At 38.0% G+C, this 24,842-nt stretch overlaps 1 protein-coding gene across 2 annotated transcripts; it reads right to left on the bottom strand.

The window, feature by feature from the left end:
• Window positions 1–2,713: 2,713 nt before the first annotated feature.
• Window positions 2,714–21,805, bottom strand: IL1R2 (interleukin 1 receptor type 2). Of its 2 annotated transcripts, none has more exons than XM_058185723.1 (9): window positions 21,707–21,805; window positions 18,100–18,230; window positions 17,736–17,988; window positions 15,693–15,867; window positions 14,543–14,717; window positions 11,788–11,853; window positions 8,328–8,463; window positions 5,873–6,024; window positions 2,714–3,454 (listed from the first exon to the last, which is right to left on the bottom strand). In XM_058185723.1, the coding sequence occupies exons 1-9, from the start codon at window positions 21,718–21,720 to the stop codon at window positions 3,327–3,329; spliced, it is 1,230 nt and encodes a 409-aa protein (XP_058041706.1). In that variant the 5' UTR covers window positions 21,721–21,805; the 3' UTR covers window positions 2,714–3,326. The 2 variants fall into 2 exon arrangements, with proteins under 2 accessions (XP_058041706.1, XP_058041707.1); XM_058185724.1 differs by having other exon boundaries at window positions 17,736–17,829.
• Between the last annotated feature and the right edge of the window lie 3,037 nt (window positions 21,806–24,842).

The raw sequence follows: 24,842 nt of genomic DNA, 5'->3' as shown, positions 1-24,842 counted from the left end.
GCGCTCCCTCCTTCCCGCCGCCGCCGATTCCCCGCCCCCTTCGCCTGTCAAGATGCGTTCAGCTTCGTCTCCTTACGTGGCGGACCTGGCTCGGCGTGACGGGGATGAGCTGACTCGGTCATGGCCCAGCCCGGGGAGACCCCGGCTTCGGGAAGGGAAGGGAAGGGAAGGCCAGTGGTGGTGATCCCCATCGTAGCCCCCCCATCTCTTCTCCTGCATTTCTTTCCTTCTGTTCTTCCCAAACAGCTGGTGCTTCTGCTCCCTCCGGCAACATGAGTTTTCTTTCTTCTCCCTTCTTATCTTCTTAACCCCACACCCCGAACTATTTGATTCCTTGCTCATATTTCTCTCCCACTAACACACACACCCTTTAGCTTTCTCCAGCTTGGAGTTGTAACTGGATGCAAGTAGTTTTTGGGGGGCTCAGAATGTGGCGTGAACCCAGCTGATTTATTGTTCAGAAACTGAGTTAACTTAGAGGCCAGGTTATAAATTCAGCCACAACAATTGTGGAAGAACTGAGATGACTCTCTGGGCAGATGTAATTGACAATTACTGTGATGCATTTAAAATAAAAAATCGTACATAACTGCTTGATTGGGAAAACAGTGTCATTTTATGAGACTCTACAACAGGATTCATATACAGGAAATGTTGTGTCTTGCCCGCTCTCACCGCAGCCGGGGTCTGTTTATCTGTTTCCGAACGCTGAAGAATGTCCTCCCGGCCCCAGCCCTGGCTCCATGCCCAGACAGGCTGAGGAGGGGGTATCTCCCAGCCCCAGCCCTGGCTCCATGCCCAAGCAGGCTGCAGAGGAGGGAGCACCCCCCCCCGGCCCCAGCCCTGGCTCCATGCCCAGGCAAACGGAGCAGCTAGACCCCTCCCCCTCCTCCACAGCATGTGAGCCTGAGGAAAGTTTATTTCCAACAGCTGCTGATTGGAGTGACCCTCGCATCAGAAGACTGGATAGGCGGAGGCAACAGAAGGAAGGGAGGGGCAGGCCTTAATGAGTGCTGAGTCATGGAGCCACACCCCATGGCCTATATAAAGGATCTGCTTTCTGGCAGTCTCTGAGTCAGGCAAAGTCGAACTTATCTTGCTGAAGTCACTTTCTGGTCTCCTGCCTGCTCTGAGGACTTTGCTAGGACTTTGGGCAGAGCTGCAGAGGCAAGCCTGATTCGGATTTCCCTGACCCGGCCGTCAGCGGAGGAGTGGGACACGACAGGAAATTCTCAGGCAAGAAATGTTAGAATACCAGGGCAGGGCCAGCCTACCCTACCCCATTTGGAGAAAGAGTGATGGAGAGAAAGAGGGGGGCAGAAAATGATGAAGGAGAGAAAGAGAGATGAAGGATAGAAGGGGTAGAAAGATGAAGGAGAGAAAGGGGGGGAGAAAGATGGAGAGAAAGAGAAGGAGGGAGAAGGAGAGATTAAGGAGAGAAAAATTGAGAGAAAGAGGGGGGAGAAAGATGGAGAGAAAGAGGGAGGGAGAATGGATTTGTTCTGGTAATTGGTTTAACAAGCATAGCACTGAAAAAGTGACTTATGACCGTTTTTCACACTTATGAACATTGCAGCAAACTGTCATTAGGGCAAAGAAGCTACGTTACATGACCACCTGGCCACGTCCACCCGGTCACATGAAGCACCGCAGTTGTGACATGAGTGACATGGCTATTAAAAATGCTGCAACAGGCATAAATGATGACCGGTCATAAGTGTGAGGACTGGTTAAAAGTGTGAGAACCTGTCAGAAATCACTTTTTTCAGTCCTCTGGGTAGTCCCTATGTGCATAGGGACTACCGAGAGGGCTGAAAAAAGTGATTTCTGATAGGTTCTGACACCTTTGAACAGACCTCGCATTTATGACCATCTTCACATTTATGCCTGTTGCAGCATTCTTAACCGTGTCACTCATTTCACAACTGCTTCTCTTCACTACGGTTACAAGATAGGTTGCAAAACGTAAAATGTGAGGACAGTCGTAAGTACGAGGACTGGTCAAAAGGGCGAGGACCGGTCAAAAATAACTTTTTCAGCCCTCTGAGTAGTCCCTTGCACATAGGGACTACCCAGAGGGCTGAAAAAAGTGATTTCTGACAGGTTCTTGCACTTTTGACCAATCCTCACACTTATGACCAGTCATATGACCAGCCAGCCACGCCCACCTGGTCGCATGACCAGCCAGCCACGCCCACCCGGTCACATGACCAGCTAGCCACACCCTAAAATAAACCACGCCCACAGAAACGGTTGTTAAAAAAATTGAATCCCACCACTGCCACCAAGCCATGCCCACAGAACCAGTAGTAAAAAAAATTGAATTCCACCAGTGGTCTGATGACTTGCACTCTGCAGATGTAAATCAAAAATATTGGTGCTAATATTACTATGGTGTAGGCTTATATGATTACAGCAGGGATGATTATTTGGTTTAATTAAAGGATGCTTGATTATATGACTCTTTCAGCAGACATGTGAGTTCTTTGTGCATATAATATGGATCAGCCAGTTTGGCAACATTAGATGCAGCAAAAAGTTTTGTAATAGTGTAAATAAATCAATAAATTATTCTTCATAATTAATCTTATTCAGTTAATATAGTAAACCCTAAAAACAGTAACATTGGAGAAGGAATATAATTTATTATATGACATCAAATGTATACAATTGTAATTATAATACAATTCACAACATTTGCTATATACCCTGCTCAGCTTTAATACCTTACTGGCTTCCAAAATTCAAAAAAATCAGACATTATAATTAACATATAATTTGCATAACTTGCAATAACAAATATAAAATAAGGTTTTGGTACTAAAGTGAAAAATTGGAATTATAACAATGGTAGGTTCACAATGTAATTTTTTTTCCTTGGAAGATTAATTTCGTTAGGTTTTTTAAAAGAAATATGGCTTTTATAGTCACTGAAAGTCTCTCTCTCTCTTTTCTCTGCCATCTCTCTTTGTTTTAAATTTAATCATATTTTTTTAAAAAAAATTCAATGCAATTTATAAAATATGCACACATACCCCCATTAATATAAAACCTAAATAAGATAGTAGCTGATTCATGTTTACTATTAAAGTTCCTTTTCTGTATCAGATTTCAGTAAAAAATAGAAAATTAGAAATAACATTAAAAAAATACAGTTATTATATTTTTGCTATTTTAGGAACTTGCATTAGATTTCCTTTAACAAGCATCAGAACACCAACTTCATTTCTCTTTACAACCGAAAGGATTCTAGATATCTTAGGACAGATGAGAAAATCATTTAGGATGTTAAAATAAAATATATATAAGAAATAAAAGTATATTCATTAGGAGTTGGCCACAACATAACCCTTGTTAGATCTTTGCTTCCAGCATTTACTCAAATACACTCCTCCTATGATGAGAATAGCCAGAGCCACAGGAGTAACTGCCAAGTACCAAGACAACTCGCGTTCTTTAAAAAAAAAGAAAGAAAGAAAGAAAGAAAGAAAGAAAGAAAGAAAGAAAGAAAGAAAGAGAGAAAGAAAGCCAACATTAGACAACATACTATGCATTGGTTAAATCATTGTTTTTCTAAGCTCCCTGGTTCTCACAAACACAAGTTTAATCAGTAACAGATGGAATCGAAAACAACATGGTGCCATATTTATGGCAATAAAAAGAAATTTGGTTAAATTTTGTAAGAATATACAATCAGTGCACAGCTTTAAAGTAGGGCAAGTCAGATGCTTCCAAAAGTGTGTAAATGGACAACAGCGTACAAATGGCAAACTTTTTACTTCTTCAGTGCTGTCCTTTGCTCTGAAGGTGTGTTATATTTTTAGGTATCATGTTGCACTGATATAATGTAATTCATCTAATCTATGACTTTTCAGGTGACATTGGGATACACTTATGCTACAGTTCAACAACACCTGAAGATACATATGTCTCCCATTCTTGCACTTCTGCCAACTCATATATAGTTGTGAAATTCCGAAGCCAATTTTAGTTGGAATTAAGAGATAATTCCATTTGCTGCTACAAACTCTCCACTGAAGTAGAATTCCTTCAATGTTTTAGTGTACAGATTGAGCAAGCTATTGCCCAACAGAACACTAAAGTTCTCACAAAACATTGGATTGAACAGATAATTTCAGAAAAAATTCAGCAGGCTAGGATGGGAAAAATATTGGTGGGATGTTTATTTCAATTCAATAGAACTGTTGACTAAGAGTAATCTGACTCTTACATCAGTTTCCTATCCACAACTCTTGGAAAGGTTAGCCTCTCTCCCTCTCCCTCTCTTTCTCTCTGTAAAATTGTGTGTGTGTGTGTGTGTATGTGTGTGTGTGTGTGCATGTATATATATGCAGCGGTCACCAACTGGTGGTCCATAGACCACTGGTGGTCCATGAGAAAATTTTGGGGGTCCTCAGAAAAATTATTTGCATGTTTTATATTGCACTAAATCAGAGGTCCTCAAACTATGGTCCCTGGGCAGGATACATGCAATGAATGGTTGTGTGAGAGTCTCCCCCTTTGGGGTCTTTTTCTTTGGGTCGAAGGGGGGTAAAAATTCTTGGGGTCTGCTTCAGCCTTCTGGTACGGGGCTTTGGGCGAAGGCTGGAGGGAAGTGCTGCTGGTGGCAAAGAGCCGAAGGGCCTTGTTCCAGTGGGACTGCCTCATGGCCTGGAACTGGCAGACCCTCTGAGCCCGCTGAGCCTCCAGGTGCCAGTACCTGGCCTTGCACTCCCGGAGGTCTTTGCTCTGCTTGGAAAGCCTATGCTCCTAGTCCTCAGTGAGGTGCTTCTATTGAGCCTCCTTCTTGGCCAGATCCAATTTGAACTGAGCCAGCTGTTTTGCCAACTCTTTCTCGTGGTGGCTGCTTCACTCCAACAACTACTTCCTATTGGGACCCTAAGAAGCCTGGGGAGGCAAGGAGTGGCTGGGAGTGGCGAGTAGAGGCTGGTGAGGCACCCTCCATGTGAGTGACATCGAGTTGGCCATGCCCACCCAGTCACATGACCACCTAGCCATGCCCACCCAGCCAGTCATTAGGCAGATCATATTAGTGGTCCGCAGGATTTAAAATTATGAATTTAGTGGTCCCTGAGGTCCGAAAGGTTGGTGACCCCTGTATATATGCATATTTCATTTTCCAAGTTGTAACTAATATATTCAATCATGAGATATGATAGTTATTCTTTGCTTGAAGATAGCAAATGAGAGAACCCATAAATAGCATATTATATCTTGCACTGGTCCTAAATACTTGACTTCGGTCAATGTAGATGCTGTTTATATAGCTTACTTCTTCACATTAGTGAAGGAAAATGCCTCCCCAAAAACTTGGTGAGATAGAACAGAAACTGGAACCATGTCTGATTTCATATGAAGATCAATGTGATTAGTGTGAAGAAGCTCACCTAAGAAGCCCTCCAAATGAGATTCAATGGCCCTAGTAGAGATGTGGCATTTACTGGGGAACTTTTCATGTGATCTGTATGATGCATAAGTTGAGAAGTTTTGCTTATTAGCTACATGTTATGGATTCCAGACAGTATTAAAAAAAACCATTACATAGCAGTAATAAGCAAAATGTGGGATAACCTTTGACAAAACTGGATAATTTTGTATGTACATAATTTCCTATCCTCTTCCTTTGGAAACATGCCAAGAGAAATCATTTGAAAGTAAAACAACTTATTAGAAATCATGTAATATAAACATGACCTGACCAGAAGTTATTCTAGACCTTTGGCCACTTTATCCCTTAATTTTTTTTCCGTATTTACAAAATGAGAAAATGAATGGCCATTATCAGAGTCACCCGAAAAAAATAATAATGAGGAAAAGATGGCAATAAGCATAATTAGGTTGTTATACAGACCTCTCTTTTTTTCCGTGACTGTCACTGTTTGCACACGATTCCCACCACCGTTTTGTGCCACACATCTGAAATCAGTATGAAAATCGGCTTCTGTGATGGAGTCAAAGATCAATTGCACCTCAATAGATCTGTTGTTATTTTCTACAAATTGCCTAAGAGGGAATATAATCATTTATATCGTTAGGCAGAGAAGTAGAAGTGCTCAGAAGGAAGAAGGCACTGACTGACTGACTGAAGAATGATGTAGCCTGGATTTTTTCATTTAGGAAAAAGATAAATCTAAAAAATAAAATAAAAATCCTGCTATTTGAGTTATTTCCCTCTTACCGCACCTCTGCTGTTAATATAAGTAAACTTAAACTGAAAAAGAATTGATGTAACCACCTCATCACACATCCTCTTTGCTCTAAAAATTACATATCTCTTTGCTCTAAAAATTACAGAGCTCATCTATCACATTAAACTAGATTAAAAGGAAGACACAGATGTGGAAAAATGATTTTATTGCACCTACCAGTCTACTTTGATTTAATTGGCACTAATGTATTCACCAAAGCACGTAAAAATGCAAGTAGAAAAAATAGGGACCTTTGGTGGGAAGGTAACAGCGTTCCGTGCGCCTTTGGCGTAGAGTCATGCCGGCCACATGACCACGGAGACGTCTTCGGACAGCGTTGGCTCTTCGGCTTTGAAATGGAGATGAGCACCGTCCCCTAGAGTCGGCAACGACTAGCATGTATGTGTGAGGGGAACCTTTACCTTTACCTTTAATGTATTCACATTTGCAATGTATCTTTGAAAAGATCTCAAGTTATCACCATTTAGATGTCAAACCATTATTCCAAGTGAACTTGGAACAAATGATATTTGAGGTTAAGCAAGTCCACAACCTGCCAACTTTAGGTGTTCAAATACATTTGTATTTATTTATTTATTTATGTGAATTAACAATATTTTATTTATTTTAAAGTTCGTGAACAAGGATGTTAATTGAAACAATTTCTTAAAATGGTTAAATGTAAACAAAGCATATCTGCCTTGGCCATTATAAATCTCATTCAAAATTAATGAAAATTCAGTTTCTATGGTAACTCAATAGTGATTTCACTAAAATAAGCAATTATATAATTAAAACTAAATTCCATTGAATTCAATTCTACCAGGTAACAAATTAATTTAGCAATTACTTTTTCTGGCCATGAATATGGTTCTGTTTGAAATTCAATTAGCGTTCAAATAAATTTTTAATTAACTGTGTTTTCAGGAGGGTGGGTAACACAGACAACAAAAGACATCATGTGTGGCATCGTGCAAGAGACAAGAATTAAATAATTTGCATTGTTTGCTATTATATCATGGCACACATGATATAATTGTAGCTTGCCCAAATGCCTATCCTCAAAATCTATAGCCATAATGGCTAATGTCTGATAGAACAGTGAAAATTAAAGTGCAATATATCCAAAAGTTGCATTTGAAGGGAAGATTGTGCGAGGCTTATAGATTACAAATCACAGAAACATAAGCTAGTTGTTGACTTGTAGATGTCCTATAAAGATATTACCTGGTATAACCTAGCATAACATTTCAACAACATTGAATCACATATACATACATACATACATACTTACATACATACATACATACATACATACATACATACATACATACATATATATATATATATATATATATATATATATATATATATATATGTATATATCATCTAGACAATTGGATAGTGTTTTAACCTTTATATCAAGGGTATCAATGGACCTTAAACTACGATTCATACAACTAAAAATAATATTTATAATTTATTGGATTTCATTACTTTTGAACAGAAAAGGATTGTCTAAGACAGCATTTTTGGAAGATTTAATGAGGACAATGCTTCTTAAAAAGATGTGTTTTTGCAATATCCTATACTTACTAACTTCTGAAGAAAGAAAGAAATATAATTGTGTAAGAAAAACTAACATTTTCAGATGATATTATTCTTGTGCATTATATGTCTCATACTTGGAAGCTCAGAGTTGAAGAAGCTTCTTGGATGAGAAGCAAAATGTCTTCAAAGAAAAACAAGAAAGTCCAGTTGCCTCTTGGAAAAATCACCTTTGGGGCAACTGTGACCTGGATGATTGAGAATCATTCCAACTCATATTTGGAATTTGAACTAAACAACATTTGATTCTCCATGTTCTCACTATGGCTAAATATTGGTTTTGCAACACTGGAAAGATAAAATGTATGGCTACATTTACTTAGTGGATTGAAGACCTGATTAAACTTGCCACATATGAATGGATATATATCAATAATTTTTTCTGTTGTAATTTTCTCACTTGTTTTTTTAAGTACCTGTATTTTTCTTTTCTTTTTGACAATGTATATATAGATGTTGTTTTTTCCTGTTATTATTTTAAAAGCAATAAAAATAAAAAACAACATTTACCCAGTTTCTCCTTCCTTAACCCTTCTGTCTGGATAAATGTTTTGTATATAACTGTTGTTAGCCAGCCACCAGACATCAACATCAGAATGATTATTTGCTCCAATAAAAACTCTACAGGGGATGGTGAGTTGAGAACCTGTTTTGAAATGAAATACAGAGTTAAGGAAAATAGATATATATACCCCAGATAATATATGTCCACGGAAACAAATCACCCCAACCTTGAATTTTTAAGGTATTTTCATAAGGAAATTCTTCTTTTAGCAACCAGGATTAAGTAGCTATGAGGTAACTCAACTTTAATGGGGAGGTTTAATGTCAGCATATTCACTAGTTTTTGTTTAATTTTTATTAGTCCTGGTATTAGTTCAAGAATATACCAGTTTGCAATTCTCATGCAGTTACTCTGAAATACTGTAATCCTGTTGTATTTCAAATAGTTATGAAATGCAGGTAGGAATCCACTTTAGTAACTGCAAGTATTGAATTGGACAAGTACTCCAAAAAACAGTTTTATCTAATCAGGAGGCCAACGTAAGACGTTTTCATTTCACCAATGTAACAGGCATGATCAAAGACCCAGCCTGAAGCCTTCAGTGGGAATAGGGATAATAGTGCAGACTGTGTTCATGACCATCTGATATAAGTACATTCCCCAACCCCACCCCACCCCAAAAAAATCCTGTTGACCATTTGGCATTTGGGGATGGATAATTTGGCCACATTAGTGTCTAGAGAACTCTTCCATAGATGCAGTAATGAAAAAAAATAGAAAGGGTAGTTAAAATCTTTACTTTTTTTCAATAAATATACTGCAGATAAAAATCTCCCACCTCTGGAGTGTGGGAAATTGAGTTTAAAACTGCTTCCTTTTTAGCAGTTCTAATCAAGGTGACTAATAATATATAATAATATCTATCTATTTGGGCCTTTTTTTCTTTCCCCTGTAGGAAGTTAGTACTCACCCCCCTCCTAGAAGAATGAAATATTTTAGAAAATATTAAAAAGGCAAAATATGTTTCCCCGGATGAGAAATGGAGAAACATGTTTTAAAGACAAAGCAGCTCCCTGCAGCTCCCTGCCTCCCACTACCTTTGTCAATGGGTCAGAGACAGAAACTCATTCTCCCCACCTTTGTCAATGGGACCATCATCTGCAACACAATAGGACCCATCTAGCAACAGAAACTCATCACATGGCACCTGGGAAGAGTCCATCAGCCAGCAAGGCTAGTTAAGACCCCCATCCCCTGGGAGTCTGACAACCAATCAGGATACTCTTCCTGTGCCCCAGGAAGTTCAAAGCTCAGAGAAAAGCATAAAGCCAGGGCACGCTCAGCATCTCACCCCTTTTCTGTTCAGGAACTCAAGCCATGTGAACCTGACCACCATTAAACCATCTTTCCAAGAAGTCTCCATGTTTCCAGTGTCTTTATCCCCACTTGGAACGGAACCCGGATGGACATTTCTTCCAACACCCCTTTTTGAACACCATTTTTTTCTTATTGTTAGTGTAAGATATTTGTTTTTCTGTTTTTCTGTTTTGTATTTTATTCTTGTTGATAAAAGGTGACTAATATTGACCATCACACCATAATGCCTGATAATGAATAGTTATAGGAAGAGTAATTTACAGCACTTGAACTTTTTGTTCATCTGTAATCTATGTCTATTCATGACTCCATATTATGTGTGTTGTATGCACCATAGAGCATCAGCATTTTTCGCAAACTCATTTTATGCACAATTTAGAGTTTAATTTGTTTTTACAACTGGCTTATGTAAACAAACAATACTTTATTGTCACATTACTGCTTGTAAAATATTTACAGAATTTATTAGCTCCCTACAGGTTCTTCAGACCAACACTGAAGTCAAGAAAATAAAAGTTTGCTGGTAATATCATTGAGATTTGAGCATTTTATTTAGCATTACAGTGCTTACCCAGTATATGCAGAATTTTTTAAAAAACCAGTTTCAATGTTATTTAACTAATCACTCCTTGAACTAGCAATACTGCATCCTTCAACCACATCCCTCTTGAGTCATGCTTCCATTTCAAGAGACTAGAATCATGTAAGTCAATGCAGCTGTTTTATGCCTTTGTCTTATTCCTGCAGAGCAATCTGCTAGGACATACATTCAATTCATTCACAAATGAAGTTCTTTATTAGGGTTATTACCTAGCCAGCTTGGTCTGATTCTTGAAAACCAGTTGTTAAACTTCTGCTCATCCTTCAAGGAAGAGGCAGAGATCCAGTAGGCCAAATTGAGCAGAGATCTCATGGTTTTCAGCAGGAAGTCCAGTCTATTTTTGCTTTCATGCACTCGTTGCTGAATCTCACATTAGCCACCTTCTGTACAAGCATGGCACTTGTTATGCTAGGCTGTGTTGCAATTTGCTATCAGGGCTACTCCAGGACAAAGAACCAGTGGGCTAGCCAACTGGAGAAAGAGGAGAAGAAACCCGACCATGTTACATGCATCTAGATTCGTGTGCCATTTTTACTTTCCTTCCAATGCTGTGGTCACAGAATCGGGGTCTCCCTTTCCTATCTGGTCATTGCACATATTCATGGTTCCGGGCAGAACTATGCACAAAATATTGCACCATGCAGAATTTCACTGTTTGCTCCTTTGACTACTGTTTGTATATCTTTGCTATGTAAACAGCACAAGGAAAAAGAAGTGCTGGAAACTCTTCTTTCAACTCGCCCAAGGTTATAGCCTTGGGCCATTACTGCAAAGAATCCAGGAAAGAATATCTGAAGATTGGCATCAAACACCTGACTTGGATGCTTCCAAATAATTGTGGCTTCCATCATGGAATGTAACCATCTAGACAGCAACTTCTCACCAAATTTTGGGGAAATTTCTATAAGGTCAAGGCTATCATTGGTAATTAGAATAGAAGACCATACAAAATCCTCAGGCTATGTTCAAGACCAGGATGTTAAAAAAAAAACCTTCCCACAAGAAAGTTTTCATTGGTAAATCATATCTTCATTGTTTCTAAGAAATATCTGGAAGAGTCCATGAAGTCATCAAGAGTGTAATTCATTTACATTTTAGACATTGATTTAAGGCTGCAATGTACTGGTATATATTCATTCAACATTTTGGATTCTTTTTTAATTTGGTCCTGATACCATGCTAACCAGTGAAAAATCTTCTTCAAATCAAGCAAACCCCCAACTCAGCCATTCACTGTTAGTGTCCCATCCAACTTCTAATAAAGCTTAAGTCTGTTTAACATCCAACCCCAGACAAGGTTGGCTTAGTTGAGACATTTAGCATTAACATTAACATTAGCTGTAATTTCAGCTGGAATGTATCCTAGAGTTGACAGTTATTGTAAGACATTTATGAAGAATGGACTAGCATTATTGAGCTTCTAATCTGGTTCTGCCAGAATCAGAAAAGCAGTTGACATTAGGTTAACCATTAATTATTGGCCTTACCGAGAACTGCTGATGTAATCCCTTCATCTGGATTGACAATCACGGGGACATTTTTTTTCTTTTGTTCTAGTGAAAAAAATCAGGGGAAATCATTAGATGTTTGAAGTAATATATTACCATGCATACATACAACATGCATGCATTCGAATAACTGCTATAAGAGCACAGTGAACTTTTCTTAAGAACTAGATAAAACTGAAAATCAACAATAAAAAATTTCAAATCAATATTTGGCCCAGGTTATGGTTCACATGTTGACCTATAATCTAGGCTGTGAGTAAACCATTGTGATGCTATCTGCAGGAGCAGCTTTCTGTTGGCAGAGAGTTGAAGCGATAAGGATTATTTTATACTACCCAGAGTCACTTCCTATCAGATGGACGACTATATAAATTTGATTCATTAATATAATAAAAACAGCCTTTAGAGAACAAGAAGATAAGCAATATTATAAAATATGGGATTTATTTTATTATTGGCTAGAAGGAAAGTTATGCTAGAAAAGACAATATAAAATATATGTATGAAAGAGATATTTATTTTGAGATTGCACAACACCCCTTCAGCACGTTGTAACTATTGGATGTGTTGTTGTTGTTTTATTGCGGGGGAAAAAAACTTTCTTTAAAAAAAATAAAAAAAAGATAAAGACAGCCTACTCAGCCTAGGAGTTCTCCAGAAATATGAACCTTACTTCCTACAATAGCTGATTCTTTGTGTCTTTTAGACTTGCTGGGTCTAAACTTAAGGCCAAAAATCTGGACATTTCATAGTGACTACCCAGAGATCAATAGGTGATAGGATCTGTGGAAAACAGGGTGTCATATAGGCACGCTAGAGTTGACAAAAGTGGATATTGCTTGAGCCTATCTTCGTATTATACCCTGTGGTTTAAAAGTTGGGGGTTATCCAACTGAACATGCTTATTAATATTTCCAAAATATGCACTCTTTTCTACAATTAAACGGTGATCATTTCCAAGAACATGGGGTTAGCAACAGAATACCCACAGCAGTTCATTTTATTTCTATCATCATTATGGTTCTACAATTCAGGGCATTTAAACAGGAAACTGCATGAACTCAATCTGTTTTTAAAACCATGGTTAGTAAGTAAAGTTGCTTGCTTGCTCTTTTAACATATCGGGAATGTAGACAAATTCATAGAGCAGCAAGTGGTGTGACGAAGAAGTAAAATACTAAATACAGTTGAATCTTTGTGAGCTCTAGAGCAGAATTAACTAATCTGGTCCTTTAGAGAGTGGGAGAAATGGGGACTGTAACTCCAGTAGGCCCATAGTTTGTCTCAGCTGTAGCAGCAGAAAAGGACATATCTTATAGTTTGAAAGAAAACACCAAAATAATTCTTGTTCTGTTCAAGTTACAAAATAAAAAAAAAAAAAAAAGAGCAAAGGTTGAATATGGAATGGTTTTCAGCACCAGACTGGGCAGTTGAAAGGAAATAATTGGCACAGGAATTAGCACTGATGCATGCTGGGGTGTAGCACATATTTTAAATTCCATTTCCAGTGCTAATTTTTACCTCACCTTAGGCCTTTTAAGTGGCATGGTGGATTTGTTGTCTTCACTACCTAAAACATAGAGGTAAAAACCCTGCTAGTTTTTCTGAATTTTATAGAAGATCCCTGCTAGTTGGAAACATTTTAACATTGGCAAAGAGGAGTAATGTACTGTTTTTAGACATTACTGCCATCTTTTGGCTACTTATAGGCAACACATTCCCATATTGTTTATGGTTCAATCCATCAAAAGAAAGCTAGTTTAAAAACTTTTTTCTTCTGAAGAAAATCTCATGCCTTAGTTTATTTTTTTCTTCATGAAGTACATCTATTTGCCTGAAATTATTTCAAACAGCTCTCTTTGGATATAATTGTTACATTTCCTTGTTTAAGATACCAGTTTTAGCTTCCATTGACAGTTAAGGATTTATGTTGTCAGTCCATGAAGTTATTTCAGAAAGTTATCTGAAACAAGTAGCTGGAATGATGAACTGGATAATCTCACAATTTTGGCATTTGACAGCTCTAATGCTGAAAAACTTGAAGCTAAGGATGTTTCTGTTTACATCTTCTTTTTTTTCACAATTCTCTGCCAGATCACTTTTGAATGAACTATTTATACTTAGAGATAAGCAGATTTTGTGCATCTGAATTACAAAGAAAAAAAGTTGGATGAATCAACTGGTGTACAATTGTAGTAGTACCGGTAGTAGTAATACTAGTAGAGTACATACTACATATCTCTATTTCTTTTACTGTATCATACTTCTGGTTTTAGATCAAGAAACAAATCCAAAAAGTGAGAGTAATTGGTAAGGCTGGTTGCAAAACTTTACATATCATGACCTGGCCATCCAATGGAATTAGCAGAAATAAAAAACACATGTATATGAAAGCCAACATAATATTGCCTTATTTGAAAACTGACCATTGTGCCATCTAGATAAGTGCTGTCTACCCTGGCCACAGCTTTTAAGAGTCACAGAAAGGAATTTTTCACCATCTTACTTGGAACTAACAACTAATTCTATAACCTTTTTCTTGCAAAATTGGTCCTCATAATGAGCTACAGCACTGTATTCTATACTTTGAAACCCTACCCCGAGTTATAAAATTTATCCTGATGGAAACTCATTATATAAAAATCAAATTAAAATACAACTGTTAGTATCATATTTAATAGTTATAACTACTCCATTTGCTCAAAACATTTTGTTGTGTTTGTGTTTCTTTTACCAAGTATCTGTAGCTGAATAGTTCTGGTAATATTATATTGTTCCTTTTCAAACTCAAAGGTCATTTCACAAGTATAATAGCCTGAATCATTCATCAAAATAGGATTGATCAAGAGATAATTAGTGCCATTCACAGCTACAAACTTCTTATTATCCATGTTCAGACGTATAGAGTCCTAGAGATGAAAAGAAAAGAAAGGAGCTATTTAACGGTTAATTGTAGTATCAGATTTGCTTCAGTGCTAAGTAATGCCAATTTTCTTCTTGCATATTTTTTTTCTACCAATAGTGGGAACTTTTGGGATTTTGAGAGCATGTGATGGATGTCAGGAAATACTTTCTCTCACATGGCTGGTTCTTTGCTTTGTAGCATGCCAATAACTTTTTAAAAGATCAAATTGGGGTTGGAAGCCTAGAAGAAAATGTTATGAAGTATAGGCCACCTGATGCAGAGATATATTTTCTTCAGATATATTTAATAAATAGGTTTTAGCATATCCAACTCACCTGAGTTAGCACCTCTATTTATCTATTACAGGTTCAAAGAAGGGTGTGTGTGTCATTTCTCAAACAGTGATTTATAGCATCTTCTACAATCACCCAAATATCATTGATTTAAAGTAACAATAATGAGAACAGGTTTGATATCACTGCCACAATGGCTGGATAATACTATGAAAATGCTCAAAGACTCTAGTGGAGAATAGGCTATTGTTTAACAGTCAGCATTTTGGGGAAGGGGATGACAATAACATCTTAAAATGCAAGAGGAAAAAAGTCTACAATGTAGTAAGATCATTGCAGGTTTCGAGAACAATATTGCTGAATTACAATGATACGGTGATGTGAGTGTTCCAGAACTCAAACTTAGCTATAACACAGGCCTCACTTATGTTATAACTTGTGAGTTGATCACAAGTTGATGACTACTGAATGTTTCATCCTATTTAGTTTGTAATGTATAACATAGAGCTGATGATAGTTGTATAGTTCCCTGAGTTTAAGACAGAACAGATCAGAGGTAATGGAACCAGCAATCCATTAAGCTCTGAAGGATCATAGATTCTGTACCTTATTTAATGAATTTTGAATATTGGAAATTCAAGTTCAAATCCCCATATAAAAATTTAGAAATGATTTGAAAATAATACCTTGTACCACTTGAGTTCATAATTAGTATTGTTTTGTATAAAATTTTCTAGATTAGGACAAACTATCTTTCCGGAACTAAGCAGGAATGCCTTCTGAGGATAGGAAATATTATTGGTTTCATTTCTCTTGACAACTTTTAAATGCATTGACACTTTAGCACAGTAAGAGGAATTCCTGCAGGGAAAAGATAAATTCATAATGAGGAATTGCAGCATTACAATACAAAGATGAAACTTTTCATTCTTTATTACTCATATTTAATTGTTTTAGACAACATGTAATAGGAATTCCAGAAACTGGACAGTACTGACATACTGAATTGTGTCCACTGACTTTGTTGAAAACACTTTTGCCAGACAAATCCTGGTGTTCTTCTTTTACCCCCCACTCCTCAGAGTTGGGGGATTTTCTGGAACAGAATGAGAGGTCGACGAAACCCCAGACTAATTTTTTTTACGACTTATTGCCTATCTCTTAAATAAGCCTTCTCCTTACCATTTTCTCCAAAAGAAAACAATAGCAAAGTCCTAATCTTAATAAAGCTAAGTATAGCTATAGTACAGCACTCATCTTAATGGTCACATAAATATGCCCAAGTGCAACTTCATAGAATCAAGAGCTGTACCTGCATTTGTATCCATGTTGAGGAGCATGACAGATCTCAAGTAGGTCTTTCAGGGTGCTTGCTTTTTAAAAGGATTTTTAGTGCTCATAAAAATGCAAAAAGTAACTTCCAAAATCTCTCCAATGTAAAAAGAAACCTTCTCAAATCCTCCATTCTATGTGTAGTGATGGGCCACAATTATTTATTTTTGTTTATTTATATTCCACCTCTATTATTTTTACTCAAGGCAGTGAACATATCCTATTTTTCCACAACAACCCTGGGAAGTGAATTGGGCTGAGAGACAGTGACTGGCTGAAAGTCACCTAGTTACCCATGAATCATATTTTTGCACTCTTAGAGTAAATCCATGGCCAGTGAAAAGTTTTTGCTTTTCTAGTTGTAATGGGAAGAAACCAGAGGTGAAATCCAGCAGGTTCTGACAGGTTCTGGAGAACCAGTAGCGGAAATTTTGAGTAGTTCAGAGAACTGGCAAATACCACCTCTGGCTGGCCCCAGAATGGGGTGGAAATGGAGATTTTGCAATATCCTTCCCTCAGGAGTGGGGAGGGAATGGGGACTTTGCAATATTCTTCACCTGGAGTGGGGTGGGAATGGAGATTTTGCAGTATCCTTCCCCTGCCATGCCCACCAAACCATGCCCAGCAAGCCACACCACGCCCAGCAAGCCACGTCCACAGAACTGATAGCAAAAAAAAAATTGAATTTCACCACTGGAGGAAACTGACTGGAAAATATAAAAGTACTAAATGTGTGTGTGTGTGTGTGTGTGTGTGTGTGTGTAATTTATCACTCTTCAATGTGGTCCATACATTAATTAAGAATTATATTAAAATAGTAGTCAGTATTGACTAAATTACTGAAATAATGCTTTATTTAGCACTGAATCATGTTTTGGAAATTCTAAATTCTCAAACTCTTCACATGGTAAAAATTATATCTAATTTGTTTTTTTGTCAGTATACAGTAGTTTCGTAACTCAGACATCATTTTGTTATCATGGATAAATTTTAAGGTGGACACCATTAATCCCTAAATTGCCAACCACCAAATATATTACAAAATTCAGGGAAGCTGCACAGTCTGAGGTAAACTATGTTCACATTAGTCCAGGAATAAAAAAAAAATCAGTTCACTTAAATATGCAAATTAAATGTATTTGTCCTATTCCTTGATCCTAAATCAAGTTAAGCTTTGTGTTAGTAAAAGTGGACTAATATATTTTCCAACAGTGTATTCAACATATGGTACATAAGATATATTGTATAAGAAACAACTTTCTTCCAAAGAATATACCGTGAGTGCTGTGTTAGTACTCTAGTGTCTTTTCCACTAACCTCTTACCTATTCCTGGCTAAATGCACTCTCTTTCCAAAGATAAGCTAAGTAAAAATGACCTCATGAGTTGTATGCTTACCTTCGAGTGCAGATGTATTCCCCACTGTCTTGAAGAATGGTTGGTAAAAGCCAGACAGCATCTTCTTGTGACATTATTCTTGGACTCTTGAATCCTGCAGGGATAATAGTTGATGAACCTTTTTTCTTCCAAGTCAGGTTAAGGGGCAGATCAAAAGGCTTTGTATTTTTGTATTGTAGACATTTTAGGACCGTGGGTTCTCCTTCCAGGACAAAAGTAGGCCAGGAGTATGTGGTGTGATCTTGGCAGTCATCTGCGTAAACACAGAATTACTTTTTATTAAAAAAGAGAAAGAAGAACCAGAAGAACCAACAATAGGAGTCTCTTCTTTCCATGAATTGTCTATCATGATGAGAACTTTCACCTGCACTTTCCACACGATGGATTCGGAAGGCAGAAATGTTGAGCATATTAGCACTGAAAATGCACAGGAGTCTGGGCACCACTTTCCATATGAAACAGAAAAGAGAAAAATCGTGGATGACATATGGAGACCTGCAAATGAAAACAAAATGCCAGTAAGCCCTCCATATTACCAGCAACAGACTTTCTTGACAAATATGTCCAAGTCAGGTCCAAATTATGAACTTGGAAACACTTGAGCAACATGTAGTAGTGCAAATTGCCTTATGGGTGAGATGGACAACTTACTCTGTGCTTTAGAAAGACACAGGTAGCAGGTAGCATGTGAATGCTAGGCTCAGGAAGCTCTTAGATTCTGCTAAGAAATGCCATAGAAAGCCATTCTGGTGTAATGGTTAAAGGCATCAAACTAGAAAATGGGACACTGTGAATTCTAGCTCTGCTTCAGGGACAAAGCCAGTCAAGTGATCTTGGGCCAGTCACTCTTTCTCAGGCTTGGAAAGAGGTAAGGGCAAAACACTTCTGAAATCTTCCCAAGAAAACTGTAGAATCTAGTCCAGATAGTCACCAGGGGTCAACACTGACTTGAAGTGCATACTCATATAGAAAAGGAATGCTAAACATGCATGTCATTTCTAATACTTTGCCATGAAAGGAATCTCATTTCTGTTCTAAGGTAGCTAAGCAAGATGGTGCCTTCCTGATGTTTTAAACAACTCCCACAGTCTCTTCTTATGAATATACTAGATGATTCTAATGCAAGCTGAAGTCCAAAACTCCTAAGGGATACCAGCTGCCAGGCTCTGTGGTTGCTGCATACAAGAATGCTCAATGCAACAATCATAGCTGAAAGTCTACAGGGCTGTGGTTATCCCTTCTCTCCTAATATGGATGTGAGTCCTGAACTCTTTGTACTGGTGGTACATCAACTAACTGGAGAAATTTCACATGCATGCCCTCAGTTGCCTCCTTGGTGTTCATTAGAAACACTATGTCTCTAACTTTGAGATTTTGGATCATGCAAAGTCCACCAGCATTAAATCCTTGATTACCAGAAGTCAGATGCGGTGGGTGGGACACATCATCAGAATGGAATACCAACATATGCCTTGCCAATTGTTCTACCGTGTACTGGAAACTGAGAAGAGACCTCAAGCTCATCCACCCAAGAACTACTAGGTTGATGTGAAGGAGATCCTATGCCACTTTGACATCCAGTTAAGGGAACTAAAGCTGCAGTTGCTGAGGGAAGCCACTGGCAAGTCCTGTGCTATGAAGCCTCCAATGGCTTTGAAAACAAGTGCCACCAAAAACTGATTTAAAAAACAACAACATGAACAGCATCACAAAATAACATTCACAGTTATTACAACAATGGATTTCCAGTAGTACACTCTGTGCTTCTATCCAGGGATTGCAGACCTACTTCCATGTTGAAGTGCAAAACAGTGTGTCTTCTTCAAACCCAAAGAACTATATCTATATCTATACCTCTGTTTGAGTTTTGACTAAACCAGAAATATATCTAACTAAAACAAGAAAACTCCAGAGCTTTGAGTTTGTACCTGATGTTGCTTCTGTTTACATCTAACACAAAGAGTCCAGCTATCTTTCTGGAGCAGGATAGCTGGGGCTCTCACATAGCAGCTATTTTGTTAGTCTTCCTAGCATAGCAAAGAAGGCTAAGAAGCTGCTGACCTCCCCTCTTCTCCCCAATTCCTACCATTTTTACCTTTTTTGATGGGAAAAAAGTCATAGTGTTGCATGGATCTTGACCATCTTAAACAGGTTGGAGGTCTTACATCCTCCACTACTTTCTTTTGATTATATGGGAGGTTGGGTAGTGAATACTAAAATGACCTAGGATGTTTAGAAGGACTCCAAACTTTTGACAGCAAAGGTCTAGTGGAACTAGTTTATTTCCCCCGAACAGAACAATTTAGGTCTCTTGCTCAAGAATATGCTTCTTATTGCTACAAGGCTATTGTTTATGAATGACACAGGAAAAAGCCAGTTAAAAGTGCTTGAACTATAGTCAGGGTGTCTTAACCTTGAGGCAACTGAATACAGTGTACTTTACTCATTACTCAATAATTTGTTTCCTGCCTGTTCAAATTTGCAATTGTGATGTGAAACTTGAATCTTGCCTCGTACATGTTACTGCTGGATATAAATCAGAACTGGGGAAAAACATGAAAATGTATATGTGGTCCCCCTCTGCAGTGCAAGTCTCTGAATAAAATTGACAGGTTTTACTTATATGGCTATTTGAAGCCCCACAAAGTCATGCTATGAAGAATTGTACTGTTTTTTGTTTCATACAGAGTGCTAATCCCTTAATGTGAATTGTTTGGCTTTGGCAATGCCTTAAATTGCCTGACAGTACTGCAATTTATAAATTATGTTTTCTGCCTTAGTGTGATAAGTAGACCTGGTGCCCTGCTACTTATTCAACCAACAGTTAAGCAAATCATGGGGCAGGAATAAAATTATGATTTGAACAGCTTTGATTTCTGCAAGAGAAGATATTCTTTTGGCATGTATAATTTCAGATAAAACAGTCCAGATGAACTAATCCCTAGTGAAATTGGGAAGCATATTATTGGCCAGAAAATTTTTTTTCCTAGTGATACTGATGTATAAATGAGAGGAAAAGTGGGGAATGTTTTGGCACAGAATCAACAGGAAACAAGTAGCAATTGTTCATACTATGGGTTTAAAAACTCTTGCTGCTCATAACATACTTAATAAGTTAATATTAATATAACATACTTGATATCCTGCCTCCTCTTGCCTTTGTTGAATAAGATTCACCTCTAATTGATCTGATTTTTGTATGATGACGGAAGCTCCCTAGGCTAAGAATCAGACATGAGCACCAGCCCAGCTGGACTGGTGAAATCTTTTATAGAGCAGACCTTAGCATCTGGCTCTTTGGCTGTCCCTGTCTGCCCCATGTGAGATCAATCAGAAATTAGAAATAAAATGTAAATATATGCTATGTATGCAATACAACTGCATTGTTTTTATTTTGAAAGCAACTATTTTTATTTCAATTTGCATATGCCTACAGAACTTCACAGCCCTATTGGTTTAGCCCTCCACAACTGTCCTTGAGTTTCTCATGTGACCCCTGGGGAAATTAATTGTCCACCCCCTCCCCACCCCCACCACCCCCATATAGAGTAGTATGAGGCAAGACTATTTTGCTTTTTTGCCTCAAGCTGAATTCCATCCCAGATTGGCCTGCAGATCAGGACTGATATTAGACCATTAATTGGTGACAATGATCCCACCCTGAACAAACTACATGAGCTGCCACTACTGAAAATCTGCACAGCATCACAGTGACCAGAGTCTCTTGCTTCTTGAATTACATCCAATTATATAGGCAGGGGTATTTTTAATTTTTGAAAATGTGTATTCTCATAAATGTTTCCAGAAGGTTCTCCACATATGATTTATTACAACATTTAAGAATAATCAAGCTGCCTTCCACTTAATAGTCAAATTCCCTGTCTTTCTATTACTCTGGCTATCTAATGATGCAATCAACTGATTTCTCTTCCACCTCAACTTTAAAACACAACAAGCCCATTTTCTCTTACCTGTAGCTCTTCATTGTCTGGCCTTAGAAATATCCAGATAACTACAAGAGAAGAGTAGATGATCTTAAATACCCCAGAGAAAACGCAAGGGAAATTTCCCCACATTTCCCAATCAACATTTGTTAGAAAAGTCACTTGAAGAATACCTTTTCCACATGGTGTAGCAATGTTGTGGTGGGGAGTGTGTGTGAGTTTGAATCAATACTTCCCAAGAGTAAGCATATTGCCCAAAACAGGGGAAATGACTGCTACATATAGATATTCACAAAGTTCCCTTTTTTGTGTGTGTGAGATGCTGCTTCTTTTCACCAGTGAAAATCCGTTGGTTGTTGCTATTTAGATTTTCAATGAAGTTGAAGATCTGTCATTCATAGGAGACCTTCACTGAAGTAGGTCATTTACTGAATTAATTGAAAAATGTGTTAATTTCCCTCAGATTATCATTACATTCTCAAGCTTTATTGGCTGAATCCACAAAATTTTCACTGAGTATCTCTGAGATACCTGTGTATAGAGATATCTACTTTCCACAACCCAAGTACAATTGGAATAGAATAAAAAATGAAAGGAAACTCTTGCTGAAATCACAGGTCTCCAGAATAGATTGCCGCATAAACTAGAACGGAAAAAGAAAATGTTTCAGCAAAAACTTCCTATAGAAAAAAAGTCATTAAACCCCAAGTGACTCAGGCAGTTTAGATGGTAAATGACAGAAACAACTATATTTACATAAAATATATTTTTAAAGACATTGCTTCCTTCTCATCCATTTCTTCAATTGTGTGGGAATTGAGTGGTTGATTAAACCTCACATTTGCTTTGTCATAGACTATGACAGCCTCTGGTCTGCTCTTATTGTGAGCAATTGCTGACACTAGCTGCTTTCTCAGGGTTCGTGGGTGGCAGAAGATTTTTGTTAGGCTTCAACCTTCACAGCAACAGGGCCAGTTCTCTGGAAAAACCATCTTGAAAATTGAGCAGTTCCCCTTCCTGAGATGCCCCTTCCAGCATCTCAGAAAGATGCTGTTCTGTGTTGTGACCTAGGCCTAAGTAGCTATTACCAGACACAATCAGTCCTAAACAAACATATTAGAACAGCTAAGAATTACCTCATTCTCAGCTTAGTCCAAATTAATTCTTAAACAAGTCCTTCAGAAAAATTCCTTCGGCCTTATCATAAATCTTTGTCTTCTTTGGCATTCTGCAAAAGGTTTTTCTTGGCAAAATCCCATGAAGTTCAGAAACAAGAGATGATGACTAAAAACAAATGTAGCAACATTGCTTTCCTACAAAGAGCCCAAGAGCTGTTGCTGGTTTTTTTAGCCTTATGGGAGGGGCCAATCATCATCTGGCCTTACTCCCGAGTCATCCTTTTTTACTTTAGCAGCTCTTGCCTTCTGACAGCTTTTTTCATGCATGCAGGCTCCTCCTGTTCCTCTGCCTCTCTGCTGTCTGCCTCTGGAGGCTCCGGAGTCCGCACATCACTCTCAGATGGCCCTGGCCCCATCTCTGCCTCCAATGCAGAACCCTTGTCTTGGCCTTCCCCTGACTCCAGGACTGGCCCACTGTCTTCCCCAGCCTCGTCACTGTCCAGCTCCACTGCCAGCTCTGCAGGCTGCTGGTGGACCACAACATTCTGAAAGGTTATGCTTTATTTGATTTTGGGGTAATTGCCATTATTACTGTGATCTGATTCTATGCTGACTTGCATGCTTTCCATTGATATAATGTTTCTTATATCATATTAACACCCCATAATCATCTAGATTGCAGAAAGATCCAAATATAACATATAAATAAACCAGCAACCAACAAGAGAAATGAGCAAAGCCATTGCAAAGCAATGCCAGAAGCATGAGTTAGAATTAGTTCCTCTTAAAACTCTGAACACCAAGGATGCTGTTTCCCACAAATTAAAATAATGTACCATAAGTATTACAAGTCAAAATACATGTACATGTGCAAATAACATTTTATGATACCTTTGTGCATGATGCATCTAGTAGCCATTCAGTTTCTGGTATATGCATCATTGTTTTTCTAGTTCTTCCACTAGTGAATTTTCACTGATCCACTGAGGGCATAATCTACTTCAATCTGAGGTTCTCAACACTTCCTTTTAATATGTTATCTTGGTGTTTCTGCTTCACTTCATAAAAGGGAGGTGACCACAAATCAATCATAATCAAATCCAAGATGGTGCCGCCGAAGGCTGCCTCTGTGAAATGCTCTCTAATGGTTTCTTTATTTTTAATTATTCTCTGCAACTCACTAAGGATTTCTTACTCACGAGACCATCTGCTAAAAATTAAGCAATGTTTCTTTAAGGAGCAGTTTTCTGTGATCCCACTCCCCCCTCTTTACAAACACGGAGGAGATTCTAACACAGGAAGAAGCAATTTCCCCAGAGCCATGGATTACAAAAAAAATCAAATGGAAAAAGCGGAGAAAGAGAGGCAAAAGGGCTGGGATTTTAAACAGATTAAGGAATAGGAGAAATAAAACTCCTCTGCCTTCAATTTTCCTAACCAACATATCTACACTTGCTAATAAGATGGATGAAATACTCCTTTTAAACAGATACAAGTTTGACTTTTTCAATTCAGCAGCCCTATGCTTCTCTGAAACCTGGTTAAATGAATCAATTGATGATAGCAGCCTGAATATCCCAGGGTTTCAGATTCAACGATCAGACAGAATTGCAGAAACATCTGGTAAAAAGAAGGAAGGAGGCTTATGCTTATGTATCAACAACAGCTGGTCTCAGGATATAACTATAATATATAAATTCTGTGATGAAAACTTTGACATTAATTATCAACTGCAAACCATACTATTCACCTCAGGAATTTTCCTCATTTCTTCTAATTGCTGTTTATGTCCCACCACAAGCCTGTGTAAACAAGGCATTACAAACTCTAGCTGACCAAATTATGGAGGCTGAAGCCAAAGACGCTGATTCACTGGCCATTATTTTGGGAGATCTAAACAAGGCAAACTTAAGAAAAGAGCTATCAAAATACTTTCAGCAAGTCAAATATCCCATTAGAGGCAAGAATACTTTAGACCATTGCTACATAACACTAAAAGATGTTTATTGGTCCTTACCACAAGCAGCTGTGGGACACTAATCATT

The sequence above is a fragment of the Ahaetulla prasina genome, chromosome 5, assembly GCF_028640845.1.
Source record: "Ahaetulla prasina isolate Xishuangbanna chromosome 5, ASM2864084v1, whole genome shotgun sequence".
Classification (NCBI taxonomy): domain Eukaryota; kingdom Metazoa; phylum Chordata; class Lepidosauria; order Squamata; family Colubridae; genus Ahaetulla; species Ahaetulla prasina.
Note: the sequence above shows the minus strand (reverse complement) of the source record. Positions and strands in the feature narration are given on the sequence as shown.

Excerpts from the sequence above, each read along its gene's own strand:
- IL1R2 (XM_058185723.1), bottom strand. Across the intron at positions 6,025-8,327 it reads GTTAAGGAAGGAGAAACTGG|GCAATTTGTAGAAAATAACA; the intron begins GTAAATGTTGTT and ends ATTCCCTCTTAG. Across the intron at positions 3,455-5,872 it reads AGTCACGGAAAAAAAGAGAG|AACGCGAGTTGTCTTGGTAC; the intron begins GTCTGTATAACA and ends TTTTTTTTAAAG.